At 43.2% G+C, this 24047-nt stretch overlaps 1 protein-coding gene across 1 annotated transcript in view; it reads right to left on the bottom strand.

Annotated features, from left to right (window-relative positions):
• Nucleotides 1-4408: 4408 nt before the first annotated feature.
• LOC133476235 (phospholipid-transporting ATPase ABCA1-like) overlaps nt 4409-24047 on the bottom strand; it is a 38412-nt gene continuing 18773 nt past the window's right edge. Inside the window, exons 9-49 of the mRNA XM_061769349.1 lie at nt 23397-23640; nt 23172-23311; nt 22980-23096; nt 21776-21970; nt 20467-20675; nt 20179-20355; nt 19882-20104; nt 19485-19706; nt 19185-19389; nt 18958-19071; nt 18685-18859; nt 18452-18583; nt 18180-18319; nt 17917-18054; nt 17236-17465; nt 17079-17151; nt 16742-16944; nt 16567-16618; nt 16365-16469; nt 16093-16241; nt 15645-15769; nt 15366-15464; nt 15037-15226; nt 14863-14957; nt 14709-14741; nt 14522-14627; nt 14283-14357; nt 14012-14181; nt 13742-13919; nt 13325-13440; nt 13075-13219; nt 12828-12951; nt 12587-12716; nt 12275-12458; nt 12001-12107; nt 11734-11875; nt 10618-10752; nt 10433-10536; nt 10239-10331; nt 9422-9665; nt 4409-8449 (exon numbers count right to left, since the gene is read on the bottom strand). Of these exons, the coding sequence (XP_061625333.1) occupies nt 8306-8449; nt 9422-9665; nt 10239-10331; nt 10433-10536; nt 10618-10752; nt 11734-11875; nt 12001-12107; nt 12275-12458; nt 12587-12716; nt 12828-12951; nt 13075-13219; nt 13325-13440; nt 13742-13919; nt 14012-14181; nt 14283-14357; nt 14522-14627; nt 14709-14741; nt 14863-14957; nt 15037-15226; nt 15366-15464; nt 15645-15769; nt 16093-16241; nt 16365-16469; nt 16567-16618; nt 16742-16944; nt 17079-17151; nt 17236-17465; nt 17917-18054; nt 18180-18319; nt 18452-18583; nt 18685-18859; nt 18958-19071; nt 19185-19389; nt 19485-19706; nt 19882-20104; nt 20179-20355; nt 20467-20675; nt 21776-21970; nt 22980-23096; nt 23172-23311; nt 23397-23640 (5982 nt within the window). The 3' untranslated portion in view covers nt 4409-8305. The remainder of the gene's footprint in view (nt 8450-9421; nt 9666-10238; nt 10332-10432; nt 10537-10617; nt 10753-11733; nt 11876-12000; nt 12108-12274; nt 12459-12586; nt 12717-12827; nt 12952-13074; nt 13220-13324; nt 13441-13741; nt 13920-14011; nt 14182-14282; nt 14358-14521; nt 14628-14708; nt 14742-14862; nt 14958-15036; nt 15227-15365; nt 15465-15644; nt 15770-16092; nt 16242-16364; nt 16470-16566; nt 16619-16741; nt 16945-17078; nt 17152-17235; nt 17466-17916; nt 18055-18179; nt 18320-18451; nt 18584-18684; nt 18860-18957; nt 19072-19184; nt 19390-19484; nt 19707-19881; nt 20105-20178; nt 20356-20466; nt 20676-21775; nt 21971-22979; nt 23097-23171; nt 23312-23396; nt 23641-24047) is intronic.

The following is a 24047-nucleotide window of genomic DNA, read 5'->3' as shown; positions in this document are numbered from 1 at the left end:
CAGGATCTCAATCTTTTGGTCACGACCCACAGCTCGTGACCATAGTTGAGGGTAGGAACGTAGATGGACCGGTAAATCGAGAGCTTTGCCTTTCGGCTTAGATCCTTCTTTACCACAGACGCTGCACCGATCCGTCTGTTGATTTCCCGTTCCATTCTTCCCTCACTCTTGAACAAGACCGCAAGGTACTTGAACTCTTCCCCTTGGGGCAGGATCTCATCCCCGACCTGAGAGGGCACGCCACCCTTTTCCGACTGAGGACCATGTTCTCAGACTTGGAGGTGCTGATTCTCATCCCAACAGCTTCACACTCGGTTGCGAACTGCTCCAGTGAGAGTTGGAGATCACGGCTTGATGAAGCCAACAGAACCACATGCTCTGCAAAAAGCAGAGCTGCAATACTGAGGCCACCAAACAGACCCCCTCTACGCCTCGGCTGCGCCTAGAAATACTGTCCATGAAAGTTATGAACAGAATCGGTGACAAAGAGCAGCCTTAGTGGAGTCCAACCCTCACCGGAAACGAGTCTGACTTACTGCCGCCAATGCGGAACAAACTCTGACACCGGTCAGATGTCCCCCGCCTCCCTCCGAACATGAGCAAAGTTCTGTCGGAGGTGGGAGTTGAAACGCCTTCTGGCAGGGGATTCTGCCAGACGTTCCCAGCAGACCCTCACAATACGATTGAGCCTGCCACGTCGGACCGGCATCTTCCCCCACCATTGGAGCCAATATCACCACCAGGTGCTGATCAGTTGACAGCTCTGCCCCTCTCTTCACCAGAGTGTCCAAGACATGCGGCCGCAAGTCTGATGAAACGACCCCAAGGTCGATCATCGAACTGCGACCTAGGGTGTCCTGGTGCCAAGTGCACGTGTGGGCACCCTTGTATTTGAACATGGTGTTCGTTATGGACAATCCGTGATGAGCACACAAGTCCAATAACAGAACACCGCTCAGGTTCTGATTGAGGGTGCCATTCCTCCCAATCACACCCTTCCAGGTCTCAGTGTCATTGCCCACGTGAGCATTGAAGTCCCCCAGCAGAACGAAGGAGTCCCCAGCAGGAGCGCTCTCCAGCACCCCCTCCAAGGACTCCAAAAAGGGTGGGTACTCTGAACTGCTGTTTTGGTGCATAGGCACAAACAACTGATCGACTTTGTGGTCGTGTCATCGGACTTGTGGCCGCATGTCTTGGACACTCGGGTGAAGAGAGGGGCGGAGCTGTCAACTGATCACCACCTGGTGGTGAGTTGGCTCCGATGGTGGGGGAAGATGCCAGTCCGACGTGGCAAGCCCAAACGTATTGTGAGGGTCTGCTAGGAACGTCTGGTGGAATCCCCTGTCAGAAGGTGTTTCAATTCCCACCTCCAACAGAACTTTGCTCATGTTCGGAGGGAGGCGGCGGACATCGAGTCCGAGTGGACCATGTTCCGCCCCTCAATTGCTGAGGCGGCCGACCGGAGCTGTGGCCGTAAGATGGTTGGTGCCTGTCGTGACGGCAATCCCCGAACTTGTTGGTGGACACCAACGGTGAGGGATGCCGTCAAGCTGAAGAAGGAGTCCTATCAGGTCTTTTTGGCCTGTGGGACTCCTGAGGCAGCTGATGGGTACCGGCTGGCCAAACGGAATGGTGGTCACTGAAGCAAAAACTCTGACATGGAAGGAGTTCGGTGAGGCCATGGAGAAAGACTTCCGGATGGCTTCGAGGAAATTCGGTTCCACCATCCGCCATCTCAGGAGGGGGAAGCAGCACACCATCAACACTGTGTATAGTGAGGATGGGGCGCTGCTGACCTCAACTCGGGACGTTGTGAGTCGGTGGGGAGAACACTTCGAAGACCTCCTCACACGCCTTCCCATGAGGAAGCAGAGTCTGGGTTCTCTGAGGCGGGCTCTCCTATCTCTGGGGTTGAGGTCACCGAGGTGGTTAAAAAGCTCCTCAGTGGCAAGGCCCCGGGGGTGGATGAGATTCGCCCAGAGTTCCTCAAGGCTCTGGATGTTGTAGGACTGTCCTGGTTGACACGCCTCTGCAACATCGCGTGGACATCGGGGACAGTGCCTCTGGATTGGCAGACTGGGGTGGTGGTCCCCTTTTTAAGAAAGGGGACCAGAGGGTGTGCTCCAACTACAGGGGGATCACACTCCTCAGCCTCCCTGGTAAGGTCTATTCGGGGGTGCTGGAGAGGAGGGTTCATCGTGAAGTTGAATCCCAGATTCAGAAGGAGCAGTGTGATTTTCGTCCTGGCCGTGGAACAGTGGACCAGCTCTACACCCTTGGCAGGGTCCTCGAGGGTGCATGGGAGTTCGCCCAACCAGTCTACATGTGTTTTGTGGATTTGGAGAAGGCGTTCGACCGTGTCCCACGGGGGGTCCTGTGGGGGGTGCTTCGGGAGAATGGGGTACCGAACCCCCTGATACGGGCTGTTCGGTCCCCATACGACCGGAGTCAGAGGCCGACAGTAAGTCGGACTTGTTTCCGGTGAGGGTTGGACTCCGCCAAGGCTGCCCTTTGTCACCGATTCTGTTCATAACTTTTATGGACAGAATTTCTAGGCGCAGCCGAGGCGTAGAGGGGGTCCGGTTTGGTGGCCTCAGTATTGCATCTCTGCTTTTTGCAGATGATGTGGTTCTGTTGGCTTCATCAAGCCGTGACCTCCAACTCCCACTGGAGCAGTTCGCACCCCGAGTGTGAAGCGGCTGGGATGATAATCAGCACCTCCAAATCTGAGACCATGGTCCTCAGTCGGAAAAGGGTGGTGTGCCCTCTTCAGGTCGGGGATGAGATCCTCCCCCAAGTGGAGGAGTTCAAGTATCTTGGGGTCTTGTTCACGAGTGAGGGAAAAATGGAACGGGAGATCGACAGGCGGATCGGTGCAGTGTCTGCAGTGACGCAGACTTTGTATCGATCCGTTGTGGTGAAGAAGGAGCTAAGCCGAAAGGCGAAGCTCTCGATGTACCGGTCGATCTACGTTCCTACCCTCACCTATGGTCACGAGCTGTGGGTCGTGACCGAAAGAACGAAATCCAGGATACAAGCGGCCGAAATGAGTTTCGTCTGCAGGGTGTCCGGGCTCTCCCTTAGAGTTAGGGTGAGAAGCTCGGTCATCCGAGAGGATCTCAGAGTAGAGCCGGTGCTCCTTCACATCGAGAGGAGCCAGATGACGTGGCTGGGGCATCTGATTCGGATGCCTCCCGGACACCTCCCTGGTGAGGTGTTCCGGGCACGTCCCACCGGGAGGAGACCACGGGGACGACCCAGGACACGCTGGAGAGACTACATCCTTTGACTGGCCTGGGAACGCCTCGGGATCCCCCTGGAGAGTTGGATGAAGTTGCTGGGTAGAGGGAAGTCTGGGCGTCCCTGCTAAAGCTACTGCCCCCGCGACCCGACCTCGGATAAGCGGTAGAAAATGGATGGATGGACATCAGATTTGGGTGGGACCACTTTTGCTGGATACCTGGGGCGGTGTAGTGTCCCCCAGAACTGGACTGGTGTTCTGAGAACTAAGAGATATTTTTTAAGAATTTTTGAAATCCGTGATCATGACAGTGAAATATACCAATTTCAAGAGTCTTTTATTTTGAAATGCCACATCAGATTTTGATGGGACCTCTTTTGCTGGAGACCTGGGGTGGTGTAGTGTCCCCCAGAACTGGTCTGGTGTTGTGATAACTAACAGATTGTTTTAAATGAATTTTTGAAATCCGTGATCATGACAGTGAAATATACCAAATTCAAGAGTCTTTTATTTTGAAATGGCACATCAGATTTTGATGGGACCTCTTTTGCTGGAGACCTGGGGTGGTGTAGTGTCCCCCAGAACTGGTCTGGTGTTGTGATAACTAACAGATTGTTTTAAATGAATTTTTGAAATCCGTGATCATGACAGTGAAATATACCAAATTCAAGAGTCTTTTATTTTGAAATGCCACATCAGATTTTGATGGGACCTCTTTTGCTGGATACCTGGGGTGGTGCAGTGTCCCCCAGAACTGGTCTGGTGTTGTGATAACTAGGAGATTTTTTTTAAAGAATTTTTGAAATCCGTGAACATGACAGTGAAATACACCAATTTCAGTGGACTTTTATTTTGAAATGCCAGATCAGATTTTAATGGGACCTCTTTTGTTGGAGACCTGGGGTGGTGTAGTGTCCCCCAGAACTGGACTGGTGTTGTGATAATTAACAGATTTTTTTTTAATGAATTTTTGAAATCCGTGATCATGACAGTGAAATATACCAATTTCAAGAGTCTTTTATTTTGAAATGCCACATCAGATTTTGATGGGATCTCTTTTGTTGCAGACCTGGGGAGGTGTAGTGTCCCCCAGAACTGGACCGGTGTTGCGATATCTCAATAAAAAGATATCTCATTTTTTCAGTCAGGGGTAATGAAAGCAACATATGCATTTTTCAGAGATTTTTATTTTGAAATACAATATCAGATCTTCATCAAACCTCTTCATGGAGTCCTTGGTGGTCTGTCACACAGATCTGGACTTGTCTTGCGATACCAATGGGATTATGTTGGGGTAGCTTTGGCTCAGTCGGTAGAACAGGTTCGAATCCCTGCTACGACTGTCCGCATGTCGAAGTTTCCTTGGGCAAGACACTGAACCCTAATTTGCTCCCAGTGGGCATGGCAGCGCCTTGCATGGCAGCAGTCGCCCATTGGTTAATGAATGCGTGTGTGAATATGAGTCTTTGTAAAGCGCTTTGGCCACTGTGATGATGTAGATAAAGCGCTATATAAGTGTTGTCCATTGCCATTTATTTTTCCTAAGATATCAAATAAAGTAATTGTTTAATGTATGTATGTATGTAATGTATCTCAAGATTCAAATTAACTTTGCTAGTTGCATTCCTTAACCGAAGAGCACTTTCGTCTGTATTATTTGGAAGCTTTTATTTTGAAGGTGGCTTTCGCCGCGAGTTGGCGACCTATTACCGTAATGCTTCGTATCAACAAAATTAGGGGCGGCTGGCTTGACTGATACTTTTCGAGTGGAGGCTGCCTTGACCGCAGTCTCGTTCGCTGACTTGAGTTGCGCCCCCACGTCATGTGACGTGGCTTGACAAGTGACAAACACAGCTAATTGAGTTTATTTTGTCATTTTATTTGTTGTTTTCAAGACAGAAATGCAAAGTAGACGTCACAAATTATTTGATGATTTTATTAAAATATTTTTCCCGAGGAGGAGGGCGCTGACTGTGCGCCCCTCCAGAGGACGGCGCCCTAGCCGGCCCTGCATGCAATTACATTTTAATTTTTTGATTTCGTTAGCCACTATCCACGATAGCGTGCGTTTTAGTTGTATTATTTTTGATAAAAGGGGAACGACTGAGTCCAAAGTTGACTTTAGTTTTGTGTTAAAATTATCAACAGTAAAATCGCAGGGAGCAGGAAGAATGTCAGCAGGAGTGCTCTGTAAAATCTCAATAAAATGTTTAGCCACTTCAGACGACCGGTAATGTTTCATCACCGGAGCCTTCCGAGTATTAACACCGGCGATGTTAAAATACACACAGTAATAAACACGGGCTGCTAAAAACAAAGGTATGGTAATCAAAATGATGTATAGGTGTAAAAAAAAAAAAACAAACAAAACAAAAATGTATCTCATTTGGGTGAAGTGTTTCCTTGAGTGATGCAGTACTGCCTCTCCCATCCTAACCCAACTTGTAAAGAATAAAAATCTACAATTTGGTGGGCTGGCCTCGGTGATAACAATTGATGCATCAGTGCCAAGCCATGTCTCTGTTAGTAATATAATATCTAGTTTACTGTCAATGACCAGGTCATTTATGATGAATGTTTTGTTTTGGGAAGGGCGCACATTCAGCACAGCCAAATTGATGCTTTTGCCAAATGTGCACTCATCAGGACCAGCTGTGATGGGACCGTGTACCAAACAAGTCTCCCTCTCACTGGAGCTTGAATTGACGTTGTTTAGAGGCCTATTGGAGGTTTTGACTGTATACATTATAAATTCTAATCACTCCTATCAGAAGACTAATGTGAAATTTACAGTTTTAAGTAAAAGACTTACAAGGGAATAACACATCCAATGTGTATATTAGGTTTAGTTTAGAATTAACAGTCTGGAATTATTATTTGTAATTACTACATCTTTCCCAATAAAGGATATAAAAAATGGCATGAATAGAATATTTTGTAAAACAAAGCCATATGAATATGGCGTGTGTGAGCATTTTACTGTGATGAAAATACAAATCCAAGTCAAATTCCACATATGACAATAGACAAGTTCATCCTACACAATTTACGTTGTAATCCCCCAGCCCTCCACCCCTCACCCTCCAAAAAAAGGTCTTTTTTTTCTCCACAATGTATGAACTTTATTTTAAGAGTTACTGCACACAATGGGTAACAGACTCAAACAGCTGTTGTTTAATACTTGAAAAAAATGTAAACGAATAGTAATATTGAGCAAAACAGGGGAAAAAAAATCACCACTTTATCACTATCTCTCGATTTCACTGATCACAATTTGACTTTTTCTGTCAAGCACTCATTTCTAAGATCACCTTTCAAAATTAGGTTTTGATGTGCTTATGCAGTGCATTTCTCTTTTGGTGTTCTGGTCAATGTCTTTAAGCTATACTGGGGGTCCACAACAGCTTTCTAACGATTCCAGAGCTGTTCAGAAACCCTTTCTAAAATGTTACTGAATATTGAGCACCAGTTTTCAATTTCAATCATGGTTCTAATTGTATGTATTTGGTCAGAACACTAATTCTATTGCAGTGGTCCCTGATTGAGTCCAGTCATGGCAGCACAGTTAATATTTGAGTTTGGCAACTTTTCATTATAGAGTAAAATATTTTGCACGATAATTTGCTTGAATTGACCTAATGGAAAATGAAGTGACATGAAAGCACAGCCTTATATTGTACAAAACAGTTGCCTCATCAACATTCTACTGGTTGATACATTAAACTTAATTTGGCACAAAACTGTTACTTATTTTTGTGTGACCGTCACACCAATTCTACTGTACATAACATTGACCGTATTTAGTTCCATCACAAGGAAAGCAGAGGAAGAACAACTGTCACCTAGCATGTATGAGTCCTACTTTTTGACTTTTCCCCATTGCACTAATCAGGTTCCTCATTTGGATTCCGTACCCTCGTGTGCAAGATGTTCCAAAAATCCAACAACGAAGCAGTCTGCAAGCTTCGCCACACCCACAATATAGTGCTGATACTCCACGAGTGTACGTCCAAGCGAAGGAGAGCATGCAATATTCCTCTTCAACATCTCACAGTCCATATTGTTCATCCACCTTCAGCTTTCACTTAAGGAAGTCCAAGTTGGCGGGGGCTAGTAAAAAGATAACATTGTAGCATTTTGTATCAACATCAAGAAACATCTTTTTTTTTGTTCTTGTTTTTAACAAGGTAGGGCTCTTTTTTCTTTTTCTCCTCGCTCTTTTTTGTGCATTGGCAAATGGTCTTATACATCCCTACACGTGCATCCCTTTCCAGCCAATGTAGATGCTGCTGTTGTTGTTAATGGAGTGCTCACATGACCTCCCCCTTCACCATATACAATAGGCACTGTGATGAACTAAGTCATGACATGAGGAACAAAAAATAAAAAATACAATGTTATCCATCAACTGTTATTCAAAGGAAAGTACAACAAAGTTACGACTTATCTAATTAAATTAGAAAAAAGTGTCACAAAATTTCGTGTTCCTCCCTTGAAGTGTGTTGGACTGTTTGAGCGACATTCTGTATTATAAAACTGCTCCCGGTAACGAAGAGATTTGACCCTGAATAAGTTTTTTTAAAGTCCTTTAACTCCTTTTGCAGTTGGCAGTGAATGATCGGAACATTCTTCTTTTGTTTTCCAAAGTAGCTTGCTACTTTTTGGAATGGGCTTTCAATTAGACATCCTCTGAGAGAGTAGCACGGCTACTTTTTCAGTCAAACAAAGCATGACAACCCCACTTCAAGTGTCCATTGTGAAGGAGAAGCACCAGTCTCCAACCCCCACTCAAGTATGCTCTCGTTTTAAATATATAGATTTCTTGCATTGATTCGCATTGAATTCAGTGTTTCACAAACCTGCAGTCTCTGCCTCGTCATATCTTCAGAGGCTGTGCGCTTAACAGCAGGTCCACTGAGACAATTAAAATTTAAAAAAAGACCACAAATGAGAACAAAATAAAGTGAACATAGCGTGTCTCCCGCTTCAGATTGTGTGGTACAGATTATCTGTGGTGGAAGTCACGAGTGACTTGTAGCGACATCCACTGGTGGCATGGAGGAATCAGACACAGCTCTCCCTGGTCTTGTTGTCCATGAGGAAAGAGTTGAGCTGGGAAATGTCCATGACCACCGCGTCTCGTTTGCTCAGGTGGATGTCTTTCAAGTGGTCCTCGTCACTTTGGTCCTTGGCAAAATTTACAAACACCTTAATGGGGGAAAGAGGAAGAAAGATTAGATCATCTGTGCCTAAATTAAAAAAAATAAAAAACATCTAAAATGCAAAACATTTGAATGCATTAAACCAGGGGTGTCAAACTCATTTTTGTCTCGGGCCGCATTGTAGTTATGATTTCCCTCAGAGGGCCATTAGAACAGTGAAACCATACAAATGTTTAATCATCACCAAAACATGTTATTACTATTACACAACAAATTGAGGGATAACTAGTTTTGAAATCAGAAGACAAGGATAATAGTTTGTTCAAGTATTGTTTAAGTTAGTGTAGAAGAAGGGTTTGGTAACAGAAAAATGCAATATCTCAACATTGTTGTTTATTATTATGACAATTTGGAATTTGGGTACAGATTTGAGCAAAAATCACGGAAGTTGACGAGCATGATTTGCTTTCGCGGGCCACATAAAATGATGTGGCGGTCCGCATCTGGCCCCCGGGCCTTGAGTTTAACACCTATGCATTAAACGTTACAATAATTACTACATCAAAATAAATTGACATTGACATCTGAATATGCCCATGTATAGAAATAATGAATACAATAATATGATATGTGCCAGAAGCCTTGCAATTTGCCCCACAGTCTCCAAATGAAAGAAGGCGCTTCATTTTGTGCTCGGAGCTGCCTCTTTAGTGGACAATTTTAAAAAGCAACACATTTGTTTAGGCACACATTCCAGGAAGATTATATTATATTGTTTTTGATTTGATTGATTTGTTTTTCTTCCTGGTATTAACTGTAAAATATAAAACGTTCTGATTCTGTATTTCATATATGTATGACTACTTGAAGCGGTTTTTGAGTCCTCTCTATGAAAATACAACAATTAATAAAAATGTGCATATGTTCTCTGTGCAAAAATAGATATATAATATAATTCAAAAACTCAAAAATAGAATTGGATATGTACGTCATAAAGGAAGACTTAAAAGAGGGTTACTTGGTCTAGTGTGGTCTGAGAGACAGAGTAGTCTTCTATCCTGAGTGCCTCCTTGTTGGTGGCCAGCAGGGAGAAGATGCGTGCGAGGGAGGTGAGGGAGGAGGGTAGCTGGTACTGAAGCATGTTGCGGTGCTTCTCTTTCAGTGTACTGCCGGGAAGTTCCCGCTCGATGAAATCCATCACCGGCCTGAGGTCTGGATCCGGTCCGGCCACCCTCAGGATGATGGTGTAACCATCTCCGAACCTGAGGAGAAAGATGAAGACGTGTTTAATTGTCACATCAGCATTTAAGACATTACAATCAATACAATTCTGCAGCATTAACTTCCTCAACCCATATCACTGATGAGGGAACAAATGCCATATTAGAACATGGTATCAAGAGTACTCAAAGTGTGCAGATCTCTCCCAAGGTTACACATTTGTTACCCAACAATACAAAATGTTGCAGTCCCAATTTAGGATCTTACCAGCTAAAAGAAGTGAACGATTCATTTGAATTTGAATCAGTGAGCATATCCAAATCTGATGAGGTTTGGCAGTCTGGACAGCTTCAACGTGTCAATTCTCAACAAAATATAATAGCGGCATCCTTGACTGAATACCTTTTCATCGTACTGTACTGTACGTTTGTGTGATAGCATGAAGTTGCACTCTACTTTTGCCACATGAAAACATAACCTTACCCAAGGTAATAACATTTCATGTCACCAAATCATCACTTCCGTTTGTGCACTTTATCTATTTATCTATGTTAGCATTTAGTTTTGACCATGAAGGGAGCTTTGCCAGTGAGATTTGGTGCAATGATTCCTACCTGCTCTTCAGGTGCTGTACACTCCCCAGACAGCGGAACCTGCCATTGACCATAATGGCCATCCTGGTGCAAAGTGCTTCACACTCCTCCATGCTGTTAAAAGAATCCCAGCAGATCACATTATGTATGTTTGGGCAAATCCATCAATTACTCATCCTGTGTCTTCAGATTTGATCTTAGTTTTTAAGTCTAACCTGTGTGAGGTCAGGACAACAGATCGTCCCTCTTTGATGATGCTCAGTATGGCGTTCCACAGGGCACGCCGTGCTTTCGGGTCCATGCCTGTTGTAGGTTCATCCTGTTAAATAAAGTAATATTTAAGTGATATGAACGAAATTCATTTAGGAACATTGAGGTCAACTCGTTGTTTTCCTCTTACCAGGAAAACAACAGGTGGTCCTGCTATGAGAGCGATGGCAGTGGACAGTTTTCTCATGTTGCCTCCACTGTAGCTACCTGCTGATTTGTCAACATACTTGACCAAACCCAACTTGCGAATGCCCCATTCTGCCACCTAGTGGAGAGAACGAAACATCAACCATGTGTCCAGTAAACTATTAATGCACAAAAAATATATATTTTTACAAATCGTACTATCACATGAGCAAGTGATGGAGCAATTTCTGATATAGGTCATTTTCATATAGTTTGATCAATAACGGTAAAGAAATGGCCCACTGACTTTCCTTTTGAAAGTCAATTAATTTTACTGATGAGTAATTAAATTATTGGCAGTAGTTATCCATCAAAAAGTTACCGTTAATGCCACTGGAGAGAGCCTCATGATGTTACAATACACCAGAGGGCTGTGTAAACTGAAGTGCCAGGATGAGGCGGCCATTTTGTATTCACACAATAGCAATACAGACTAAAACTGTGTTATTTCTGATATATGAATGAATATGTATGAATTTGTGAAAGTGTCAGAACTATTGCATTTCCTTATCGTTATACAATTGTATAAAGACAACAGTGAAAAGGATTTAATGAGTAGCTAGTATCCTTTATGCACTTGTATCCGAAGGTCAACAACATGTAAATTGTACAACTCACACAATTTTTATGACGCTGTTTGTCTTAACCATTATGGAGTTGTTTCTTTTTGCAAAAAGTGTATTTCTGTGAGTCAACACCATTTGCTCTGTCAATAAGGATTGCTATGAATGCCTAAAATTATAAATCATCAGTAACGTTTTGAAAATAGGACTTTAAGGGTGTCTGTTTCAGCTTCGAGACATTTACCCATATAAAACCAAGACGGCATAAAAAAAATGTAACTTTTTTTTTTAACCGTTATTGATCAAATTATATGTAAATGACCCATATATAAGCATGATAACCATTATTTACTTTATATTTAGGAAATATACAGAACAAGAATTCACTCATGTTGTTTGTAGCCATTACAAATGTCTAGTGTAATTCATTTCTAGGTTATTTTGTCTCGAGGGGAGCAAGCACTCTCCAAAAGTCCCGCTGGTTTTGTGTTACTGACCTCACACACTTCCTTCTCAGGAACACCTCTGAGAATGGCGTAGAACTCAAGATGCTCTCGTCCCGTCAGCAGGTCATTGATGGCATCGAACTGCGGACAGTAGCCCATGTTCTGATGCACCTCATCTATTTCTGTCGTTACACTGGAGTGAGATGCACGCACAACAAGGAAACATATGAGTACTGCTTTCCAGCAAAAAAGTGTAATGCCATTGAGATTGCATAAATTAGAGCCTTATACAGTACAGTACTCTTAAGCATGTCCTACCTCTTGCCTGCCAGGTAGGCCTCTCCACTGGTAACCACTGAATCACCTGTCAGCATTTTGAACGTACTAGTTTTCCCTGCTCCATTGACTCCCAGCAAACCAAAACACTGAAAGATAACGAAGACCACCATTTAACCATCATTTCATTGCCACTGAAAACCAGATCATGGTTTAACCTTTCAAACTGTACTGAGGTGCGCTCTACGGCCTGATTTGTCGATAGGCCTTTGTCTACAGTCAAGAACAGAAAAGATTAAACAAATTTATTTCCTACCTCGCCTGGAGGAATGCCAACACAGAGCCGGTCCACGGCAGGCTTCTGTTTCCGCTTATATATCTTAGTGAGCTGACGAAGCGCCAAAATGTCCGTTTGTCCTGCTCCACTGAGGATTCTCTGTCGTTCTCTGGCCACATCTTCATCCTCTTCTCCAATTGGCTTCAGGTGACTGGATGATGACCTGCCAAGACAATGGTGAGGTCACACTCATTAAGGATTCACAGAGAAAATAATTTGGGCCAAATTGTTGAATGTTCAAAAAGGTCATCGAAGAGAGGGTCTATAATGGAATTCTTTTCATGCACACACCTGGCCTTGATAAAGAAACGATACTGGATAAGGACGGTGATGCTGAAGAAGATGACTCCCTCGATGGCCATTGCAAAGAGGTTCTTTCCCACCATGTCCCAGGCCAGAGGGGAACGGAAACGGTTTTCCCCTAGAGACCCACAACCACCTTGTTAAAACCCACAAGAATATTCTCGCAGTTCTTATTAAAAGTGCCATGGACTAGTTTCCTGTTCCTGCCAGGTCACTCGGCTGTGCCTACCAAATCTCTCCAAAGCATCAGCCATTGCTTGATTCTTCACCATGTCGATCAATCCTCGCCCCAGACAGAAGTGAGGGAAGATGAGGAATACGTTCTTCAGGATGTCATTGATCCCACCAATCTCCTGAAAGAATCCGAAGACTCTCTCTCAATCATCATAATTTGTTATCAAAGACATCAACATCAAAACACAAACTATTTGCTATTTATTTAACTGAATCCAAATGAGACAGAAGGTGATAATTACATTGCCTCCAAACAGCTCCAGTACAAACGTGGACACGCTGCCATTTATTCCAATCAGTATGTTGACACTGGTCAGAACCACGTAGGCCGTGCTGGGTATCTTAAAGAAGAATGAGGCTGGGTACATGAGAGGTGTAATCGACCATCTGGAAAACAAGTAGAAAAGACACTTTCAAACAGCTTATTTATAAAAATGAACAATAAACGTATTCAAATGTATGTCACATTAAAACAAAGATACTCCAACTTACCCATACAGCAGCAGCAGCAAGGCCAGCACAGGCAGGTTGGTGGAGGAGACGTAAGCATCTTGTTGGAAGCAGATGAAAATGATGATAACCAATGTGGCGGGGACAATGTAGTTACACTGTAAGAGGAGGACAAAGAAATAAAAGAAGACTCGAGTAAGCTGCAATCATGCTGGCGTTTTGAGCATCATAGAGATGGCATCCAGCAGTGTAAAGTGGGTTACAAGGGCCCAGGGGCAAGGCGCGTATTTCTTTTCTTTAGGTCCCCAATGGAATCTTTGGATTTTTAGAACATTAAAAACATAGACTTAATGCTGGTTCACATTTTTACCTGCAACAAGTAAGGAATGCTGCTTTCCAAGGGCAAATGATTTACAAATATTCCTCATATCGCAAAGAAGTTAGAAAGGAATGTCGTACCATGTCCCAAACAAAGTTGGCCAGCCAGTAGAGGAAAGGTTGTACTCCGCTGATAAACTGCAAGTGTTTGGCTTTGTTCACCCTCTCTTGGATGAGGAAGACAACAAAGCTGGCAGGTACAAAGGACATGGCGAATATCACGCAGATGGACACCAGCACATCCACCGATGTCGTCATTCTGAGGAAATAGTTAAAGAACGAAAAGTAAGTAATGAATTAGTTTTTTCTTGGTGGATGTTCACACTATGTGTTTTGTTTTGGTTTACTTACAAGGCAACTTGTGACAGCTGCTCCTTGGTGAGGTTGAGGGGATGATTATAGGCAGCGATACCAAATTTGGCGGGGTCTTCTCCAGGTGGCAGACTTGCTCGAAGGATGCCATTGTTCATCACATTCAGAAAAGAGCCAATACTGTGCCAGCCCTTGTTGTTGAACCAGATCTGTGGACAGGTGGGACATCATAGCATTTGTTGTCAAATTGTACATTTTCAGTCACGCTCTTTACTTGTTTTTCACGCTGAACATGTCAGCATGCGCTAACCTTGACATTATTATTGGTGTCTAATCCTTGAATGAAGTTGGAGAGACTGCGGAAGAACCGATCTGCTGCAGCTCCCTAAATGGTTGGTGAGGAAGACAGAGGTCAGTCATGTGACATTGAGGTACAACGTTTGTCTTAATATTATTTCTTTTTTTGTTGGTAGAGTGACATGTCCAATCAGTGTTCTAAACCAAATTTTTTTTCAAAAAAATAAAACTCCTAAATCTGAAATCTCGTACCCTTTCCAGACGGAAGCGCCGGCGCACTTGAGCAATTGCCTCATTGATCTCGTCTCTCTGGGCTGGAAGCTGAGAGGCCCTGGCACCAAGTGAGAAGCCACCATATCTGTGCAGAGATACGTTATTTTAATCTAAGAGACAGACCAGATTCCTGCTCTCAAGAGGGACTACATGTCAGCTAATGTACCTAAACTCGTTGACCCAAATCTTGTTCTTCAGGCTGAGAGGTGAGAGAAAAAAAAAAAGAGGTTTATCAAGGACCACTTTCTCATATATCGCGGAAAAGTGAGTTAAGAGCAAAATAATATGAGAGCGGTAATTGAATGTGTAACGAGCGTCACCTTTTGCCAATAATCTGAGCATAGGTCTTCACCAGATAATCTGACACATTTTTCCCTGTCAAATTCTGAAGAGTCTCTTTGTCGCTGAGCTTCATCTGAAAACAACGCAGACAAAACAGTTAATTTACACTTGTATTTAAGCAGCTAACCTGTACATTATCTAGCTTCACTAACCTGTGGAGGTGGAAGGCCCCCTGCACCAGCTGGACATTCAGGCAGCATCCTTTTGCGCCCCTCGCAGCTGCACTCGCACAGAGGCGATGGATTCTCCATGGACCAGTTGCCGTTGTCGAACATGTCCTTCACACTTTGAGCTACTTGCGGAACCCACCACTCATCCTCCACGGAGGCACACGAAGTGTCCCTGCACCATAAGGAGACACATTCACACACATTCATTTACTAAATACAAATAAAATGGCTGAGGGATAATTCAGTGTTACTACTAATGAATATTATATTGATAAATTACATGTATTTTTCTGCTTATAGTTATGACTCACAAAATGGATTCTCCTTCTATGCAGCGTGTTCTCAATCCTGGTTTGTCTGTTAAAGCTCCCAGTAGTTTGTTGGTATGAGGGTCCTCGGGTATGTCATTACTGCAAAGACATGCAACATTAGTTGAATTTCATGTGTGCTTGTGTCTTGTGATATTTTTCATTTGAATCTGCGTGATGACATAAAATGTGTTGCCAAGCAGTTATTTTAATACACAGTACTGCCTATACAAATAATTGACAGATAAGTATACTTGACAACAAATCACAAAAAACAAATACCTGACAAAGGTAAACTGCTCTCCATACATGCTGGGATGCAGAGCCAGGCTGGGGTACTTTCCAAATGGAGGAACAATTAAGCTGAACACCAGTGCAATACACACAAACACAGCTGGGAGGACAATCTAGAAAAAATAAATGAAATAAAATTGCGCAATAATTAAAAAACACTATCAGTATGAAGTACTTCATTGTCACAGAAGGGAGCATGGTGGCCACTTTTGTATAACAATGTGGACAAAAGCATTGACATACAACCTTTTAATCATTAAACTAAACAATCACTGATTGGCCTCAACACTTTAGTTCCCTTAAAATCTTAATTCTTCTTCTTGCCAAGACATTTGTGACAATTCTGCACATTCAAATTTATGGGACCAGCTAGGTCTAATGATCCCACTACATTTGTCCACATAATCTGTGTTAATGAAAAAAAGCCTCAGTATACCTGTGCAAAAAAGCCTTTCCTTGAACGCCGAGCATAGAGGAATCTTTTCCAGAGTAGTGCCACAAACTGCTGTCGCTTCAGACTCCAGCCTTTGACCTGGTATGAGCCTTTGCCATCACTGCCACTGAGCCAGTCAGTCTCACGGGACTCTTTAAACACACACCAAACACATGAGCTAACATGGCAAACCTTGTTATTACATTTTTTTTTGTAATGTGTTTACAGATGCATGATAACAAATACTTTTGCTTTAATTTGCACTGCTGGGTCACCTTCAGAGTCATTGAAATCAAAGTCATCTTCGGTGAAGGGCTTCAAGCAGCTCTGATGGTCTCCAAATGCATGGCGGCGCCGTGTCCTCGTAGGCACCACTCCATCTGTAAACATTAGCCATTGCATCGATTCATATACAAAATGTTCCACTGCGGTTAAAAATTGTATTATTCAGTATGTTCATTTGATCATAGAACTCACCTGAAAGTTCCACAGAATCAACTCCACTGTCCTCAGCAACTTTCAAGAAAATCTAAAAAAGAAGATATGAGTAAATTATTCGCTGAGGTTCATCACTGGTCAAGTAAGACAAATCATTCCACATTCGATTGTTCACAATAGTAGTCGGGCTGAAAGGCTCAACTAAGTTCCTTACCTCCTCTAGGGTGGTGTCTGATATTCCATAGCTTGATATTCCCAGGTAGGTGAGACGGTCATCAAGCTCGTGGAAGAGCTCCACAAAGGCTCCATCTTTAGCGGAATGATAGGGCAGGATATAGGTGAGCTCGTGTCCGAGGTCCTCCACCAGGCGAGCCTCTGAGACATGCTTGAAAATCACGTTGGAGATGAGGGAAACATCTGAAGGCAAGGGTAGTGAGAAAGAAAGGTGCTGGCTTTAGTTCCCAACACATTATCAATGAATTTTTAATTTGTAAAAACAACTGTTTTTTTTGTTTTGTTTGTTTTTTTGTTGTTTTTTTTTTTTTTTTTACCGATGGTGGTAGTTTCACTTTCTGGTTCACTGCCAAGGCCTGCATCAGAACTGCTCTCAGACACACTATCCTCCTAAGTGAATGTATATACAGAGTTAAGTGAAGCGAGACTGAATCATCACAACATTGCAAGTGAGGCAAACACATGCCCTCCTACCTTCTCAGCTTTCTTGCTGTAAGAGACAGTGCTTGCAGAATTCCTGCAGGACTGAAGTGCCAGATCGTAGTCTCTCTTGACCAAGGTCAGGTAGTAGCCGGTGCCCAGTTGGGTCTTTAGGAAGAGCGAGGACCCGACACAGCATAGCTTGCCGTGGGAGATGATGGCGATGCGGTCACCCAGGATGTCAGCCTCATCCATGTGATGGGTGGACAGGATGATGGTGCGGCCTGACAGAGGGACACCAATCTTGATTTATGGTCACAACAACATTGACGTTTTTGCCTAACTGACATTTAAGTATTAGTATTAATGACTACTCCTGAACCCATTTAAAGTTCTAACATGTACCATAGTGTTTTCATCAGCATGTTTACATTCATTTGTGTGCTATGTATTGATCGTATGGATTGCGCATTTGGTGGAAATTAATCAACATGGACTCTCCAATTTACATCTTTAGATTATCTTGTGTCAAACCTCATTCGAGCAGGTTATTATTTGGTGAGTAAATATATGATTGTATTTGTTAAGTTGGTTCCAGAAGAAAGTCTGTGCCTTTTCATGTCACTTTAGCTACTTATATTCTAAATCGTAGCTGTTTCCTTGTTAATCTTTTATGTAACAAATGTTTAAGCCTTGGCGGAGGTCAGCACTCATATGAATATTTTTTTCCTTTACCTTGTCGGTATTTAAGAAGCAGGTCCCAGATGCCCCTCCGTGCATAAGGGTCAACACCAGCAGTGGGTTCATCCAAGATCACAACCTTTGAGCCCCCAACAAAAGCCAAGGCTACTGACAGTTTCCGCTGCATCCCACCTGAATTAAAAAAAAAAAAAGCGTAATACCATTAAGATACACGTACCAGCAAGCTGATTCACATGAAACACATTTCTTGTTTACTGACTAAAAGATCATGAAATTATTAAAAAAACTGAACTGACCAGAAAGTGTGCTGCTGCGTGACTGTCGCTTATGAGGCAATCCGACATCATTGACAATTTGTTCCATCTCGGCCTTCACAATATCCTCTGGCAGTCCCTTCAGGCGAGCATAGAACCAGATGTGCTCTTCCACAGTCAGCCTGCATTCACATCAGCCAGACCACAAAGCAGTGCCAAAATGTTAGAGAATTTCCAGAACTAGCAAAATGCTTGGCATTATTGCCAATATAATAAATATTTTCCCATGACCCCAATGTCTTGTGAATACGTACATGCTGAAAAGCACATTGTGTTGTGGGCAGACACCCAGATTCTGCCTGATGGTACTGAGCTCCGAGCGAATATCTTTGCCTAGGATGTAGGCCGTTCCTGAAGTGGGCGGGAACAACCCTGTTAGGATTGACCTGACAAAAAAAACAAAAAAAAACAAAAAGCAGTTAGTCAATTGCCTCCGCAAATGGGAATATTTGTTGTCGATGCACACAGGATGTGTGTGCTGCCTCACATTGTTGTGGTCTTGCCAGCTCCATTGTGACCCAGGAAGGAGGTGATCTGCCCTTCATAGAATCTCAGGGAGAGACCATCCACTGCCAGCTTGTTTCCGTGACTGTAGACTTTCACCAGATTCTCAATGTAAACACCTGGATCTATGTGGCTTGGCTCCTCCTCTATGCACACGGCTGGAGGCAAAATTAAAACACCATATCAGCATGGTTTTGTCGCCTGACAAAAAAAAAAAAAAAAAAAAAAAAAAAGAGACATGAAAATGTATTTGTACCATCAGCGTTGCCTTTCTTGGACAGAGGAGTCGAGATGTTCTTGTTCTGCTTCTCGCCACACCAGTATGTCTTAGTGAAAGGGAAATACCAAGGCCTGGGGATTCCGTATTGGCCTGAGATGGAAATATTTAAATTGTCTTGTAGTAAGTTCTCAACCACATTTCTGATTTACTACAACAGCAGATTTGCAAAGAAATAGTCAAATAGCGATTATGTGGACACTCACCAGGGAACACAGCTTCTATGTACCATGTCATTACTCCATAGAGCACAGCATCAAAGAGCATGAGACAGATGGAGGTGGTCAGGTTGTAGCTGTCCTCCTCCAGGGGGCTCGCCAGCAAGTTGGACCACTGGATTCCCACACCTTGCTCCTCAAACAGGGACAAGTACTCACAGCCAAATCCAAAAGCTACAGGAGACAGCAGGCTCTGAGAGGAGGATGGAAAACATGACAGAGTTAATGCGCAGAGAACAGAATTTCACAAACAGGATGCGGTGGAGTATTATCAAACTATCCACACACCACAACAAGTTTTGCTCCATATCCCACGTAGTCTTGCCAGGCAACACACAGCACGTAGGGCAGGTAGAGGGTGAAATAGATTATTCCACCACAGGCAGCTGCCAAGTTGGCACGAGAGAACAATGTGCTGATAAGGAAGCACTGCATGATGGTTACCACGCCGAAGGAGCTCAGGAAAAGAAAGACCACGCCTGAGTCGCTGTAAGGCAGCAGGTTGCCGATCTGACAGGAGGTAGGAACAAAAATGGAAGATAATGAAAACATTGTGAACACACACAAACACACGCAGACATATGAACATTTTGGGTTTCATGATACAGAAAAACATAAATGTTGAGAAATACGAGTTATTTATGTAGCCTGATTTCTTTTGGTGTGCGCGTTTGTTTGTCCTAACCTTCAACAACATGACCAATAAGCTGGCGCTGATCAGCAATGGAATCAAACTGCTGATGAACCAGCTGAGCCACAAGATGCCGTTGTTCAGTCCCATGATCCTCATGGTCTCCTTCAGCCGGGCCTCCTTCTCGTAGACCACTCCCTTGATGATGATGGCCACCGAGTACATCCATGCCAACGTCATGAAAAGAGGCATTGATCGACTCATCACCCGCAAGAAACTAAAGGAAGTGAGAAGCGAAACTTAATAAATCAGACTTCTGCATAATTGTTTTTACATTGTGGCGTCACGTACATGTCGTCTACGTAGCAGGGGTAAGGCATCTGCTGAATGTAGATGCCAGTTTTTTCCTTGGTGCCTGTCACAGCTCGGATGATTCCCTGTTCAATCACATCCTGCAGGTAGGAGAATCCGCCCCAGATGTACCGCAAGTCCTCAAAAGGGTCTGCCCTGGGACCGGGGTCCCAGTAGCTGCAAAAGGCAAAATTCAATAAGCTCTTTAATATCGTGAATAGCATGAGCACTTGTTACTGAAGAATAGTTCAGCAGCACTTCAAACATGATAAGACGGGTCTCTCGTACCCATCCTTGATCTTGTTGGTCCTCTCAACATTATCAATGTCCATGCGGATTTTGTAATTGACGTTGGGAGGCAAGTCAGAGCTGTTGCTATGGGTGATGTCAGGGAACACAATCCCTGCCCAGAACTTCTGGTTGTCAAGGAGATCCATAGATTTGTTGACCATGCGCTCTTCGTTTGCTACTGGCTCCAGTTTGTCCAGGTTCACACACTGATTGGGAAAGAGGGAAGGGTGGGTTATGGCAAGTGAGTCGTATTTTCAGAGGAAATAAATAAGACCCACAAGAACCCACTTCTGAATAACATTATAATTGTGACGCTACCTGGTCATAAAGGTTTGCTAAACACACATGGACAAGTCTTGAGACTCTTAACTGATTTAAACTGACTTGCACCATGTGTTTGAGAAGCCAGTGAGTCCAAAACCTGATGAAAAGGCGGCATGACCACTCCGGGCATGACAAACATTATTATTTTTTACCCCCCATAAACTGTTTGGCCTTGTCATAGTTTTTGTTAGGAAAGAGCGCAAGCATCCATTATTTGAGCTCCTTACGAGGTGGATCCCACCTAGTGGGTCAGTAGGTCGGAATATTGTTTACAGTTGTGCTTGACATTGTGTTAGGCTTTTCAGATACAGATCCATAATGATTCAATGCCATTTCCCACACGTGGAAAAGATGTGGATTTGTCCACGCTGCCCATTCGACATTAGATATCTGTATCACGAATCTAAGGTGACCAAACGCTCATCATGATTTTACTATATGTGCTGTAATCTTAGCGCTACTATTGAGAGGAAGAGTCACACGGCTATTAGCTCACATTAACCGCTGAACTACAGGAATAATTTCACCCCTGACGAAGATAAATAAGAAACCCATAAGGCCCTTTCAGGTGGGAAAGAACACTGCTTCATGTTTGTCGAGAATATTATGTGGTGGATCTTAAGATAAGGCTCGGCATGCTGACCCACTGATCATAGACTGAGACAGTGACCCACTCTGCACGGTCATGATTCGATTCACACCAAGAGCTTCAAAACAATGTTAACGAGATGACCTAAATAGCCAATTAGGAGTCAGTCTGTTCCCGTATTGAGTTCCTCCTTGGATACTGACCTAAATGTAAGATAGTATATAACAGTTCATTTGTAAAGTCAAGAAAAAATGCTTCATCTGTGCTTTGGCTAGCTACAGTCTGTAGTAATCACTGTGCATATTTGCAGACTGAGCTAGTTAAATGATAACTCTTAGAATTATATTGTATAGAAAATGTGTATTTTTACATCCATGTTTTAATCATACTGACCTCCATGAAGCGGGTGATGGTCTGTATGGCCTGGTCAGTTTCATTGAAGACATCCCTCCAGGTGTATGCTGATCCTGCTGCTCTTGGCTCAGCTGAAGATTTGGAAAGGAAGTGCGACACATCGGACACTTGCCACTCAGTCCCACTGAGTTGGGTGTTCAAGAAAGTGGCACTGGCGTTATTTTGGAGCAGCGTCTGCAGAAAACCAGAATATAGATTGTTTCAAACATAGACTGACTAAAAAAATAAAATAATGTCTTTTTATCAACCTTCATTCCATTTGGAAGTTCAACAACAACAAACATTCTGCATGCCTTACGGCTGACTTTTGACCATTTTGCATTCTACATAGGCTTGAGACCATGTAATTCACTTGAAAATCTGTTATTATTAAAATATAAATAGAAGACTACTACCAATCTATATAACTATCGAATATAATTATATAATTACACATTATCATAAGGGATAATAAAACTGTTTAAATTAGTTCATATAAGGTTTACCCATTTTATAATCTATAACTCTAATATACATTTGAATGCATAATTGGAATGAAGAAATCTTTTTGTGCACTTTTTAAAGTTCTTTTTTTTTTTTTTTTTTAAATGTCGTTTAAATGTTGAGCCCTAGGTGGCGTTGCTGAAGGTGTAATCTTGAAGAAGCCAAGACCAACCATTTTGTCTCACTATGCCATCTGAAAGATTTTCAATTAAAAAAAGCTTCTAAAGATATTGTAATTTCTGGTTGACCATCTGCATTTCTTTACCCATTAATCTACCTTTAATCCTATGTAAGGGTCATTGCAAATCAAGTTGACTAGTTAGTGTACTAGATTTACAATGGCTATGCTTTGGGAATGATTAGTGAGAAAGCAAAGTCTGAAATCAGTTGAGAAATTAGATCTCTGTGCAGTAGTCTCTGATGTTTGTCTCTCATATTGACCCAGAAAGCAAACCAGACTAGTGTTCCGTTTATCTACCTTCTTTTCACCACACAGCCCGAGAATAAACTTGGTGGGGGGGGGGGTTTGTTTATATAATACAGTCGCATAATGAGTTCATAGCAAAGCAGGATGGAGAATGATGCCTGCAGGGGTTTTTGATATTGAGTTCATGCAAGTACCTAATGACACCGATCACTATCCCAAGTGAAGAGGAATAATATATACTGAATGTGTGTTCTGTCAGTGGAACCCACTCACCCTGACCAAGTCCATTTCTTCACTGTTCTCCATGAAGTTCCACACTTTGGGCTTCACCTCGTCCCACATCCCACCAAGGTCCCTCAACAGGCCGAGCTCCTGGAAGGTCTTGTTTACCTGGAACGGACAATCCCACACATTAGCCACCATTCGGTAAGGATGAATTTCAACTAAGGTAAGTGTCTCTTTTACCTCGTGGATTATCCTCTGTGTGGCCGGAGTATCTGGGGTGTACAGGATCTTTCCCACCAGCAGAGGTTTCAGCGCTCTCCAGATCATCCTGGAAATGGGGCTCGACTCCAGTCTCCGCATCATGGTGTTGCAATAAGGAGCTTGACAAACAAGCAACAAAAGCATTTACAACGAATGACCCTCATCTCAAAGAGCTTTTTAATAAGAGCAACCTTCAACACCTACTGGATGTGTTGTCATAGGTAGAGAGGGGCTCGCTGTCGCTGCCGTTGCCATGGTTTCCAAATAGTGCTTTGTAGTTGTTATCCTCGTACCAATTGAGAGACTTGATTTTGAGGCCGCCTCCTTCTGGGTGGCCACAGACAATACGTGACACAGCCTGGTACATCTGATTCGGAGAGCCCGTGGCATTTGCAGTGAGATAAAGGATCTCCTTTCGCAGATCTTTCCAACTCTTCATGCTGGCAAGCTGGAAGGAGAGACACGATGTTAGCATAAACAACAAGCCCATGCTTGGATGAGTTTGGTGTGAAAGAACTTATGAGCCCTGACCTTGACCCCCATTTAACACCTTTGGGAAGAACTAGACCAGAGACTCTGAGCCATTAAGCCCTCCTTCAGGTTAGGGATCAACTCCTTGCGCAATGGTCACGAGCGCAAAAACCTCTCTTCATATAGTGTACAAATGTTGATGAGTTAGGTAATACAAAGAGGCTACACACACTCGTACGGTGTATATTGTAATATGTGCACAAATATTCAACTCAAGAAAAGGTCACTGGGGAAATATATGAACATACAAAAGTATAATATCTTTTCGGGAACAAGATGATGAAAGATGATAAACGATAGTCCCCTTTGTATTAACAGCAAAAC

The sequence above is a fragment of the Phyllopteryx taeniolatus genome, chromosome 4, assembly GCF_024500385.1.
Source record: "Phyllopteryx taeniolatus isolate TA_2022b chromosome 4, UOR_Ptae_1.2, whole genome shotgun sequence".
Taxonomy (NCBI): domain Eukaryota; kingdom Metazoa; phylum Chordata; class Actinopteri; order Syngnathiformes; family Syngnathidae; genus Phyllopteryx; species Phyllopteryx taeniolatus.
This window is presented reverse-complemented; position numbering and strand designations above follow the sequence as displayed.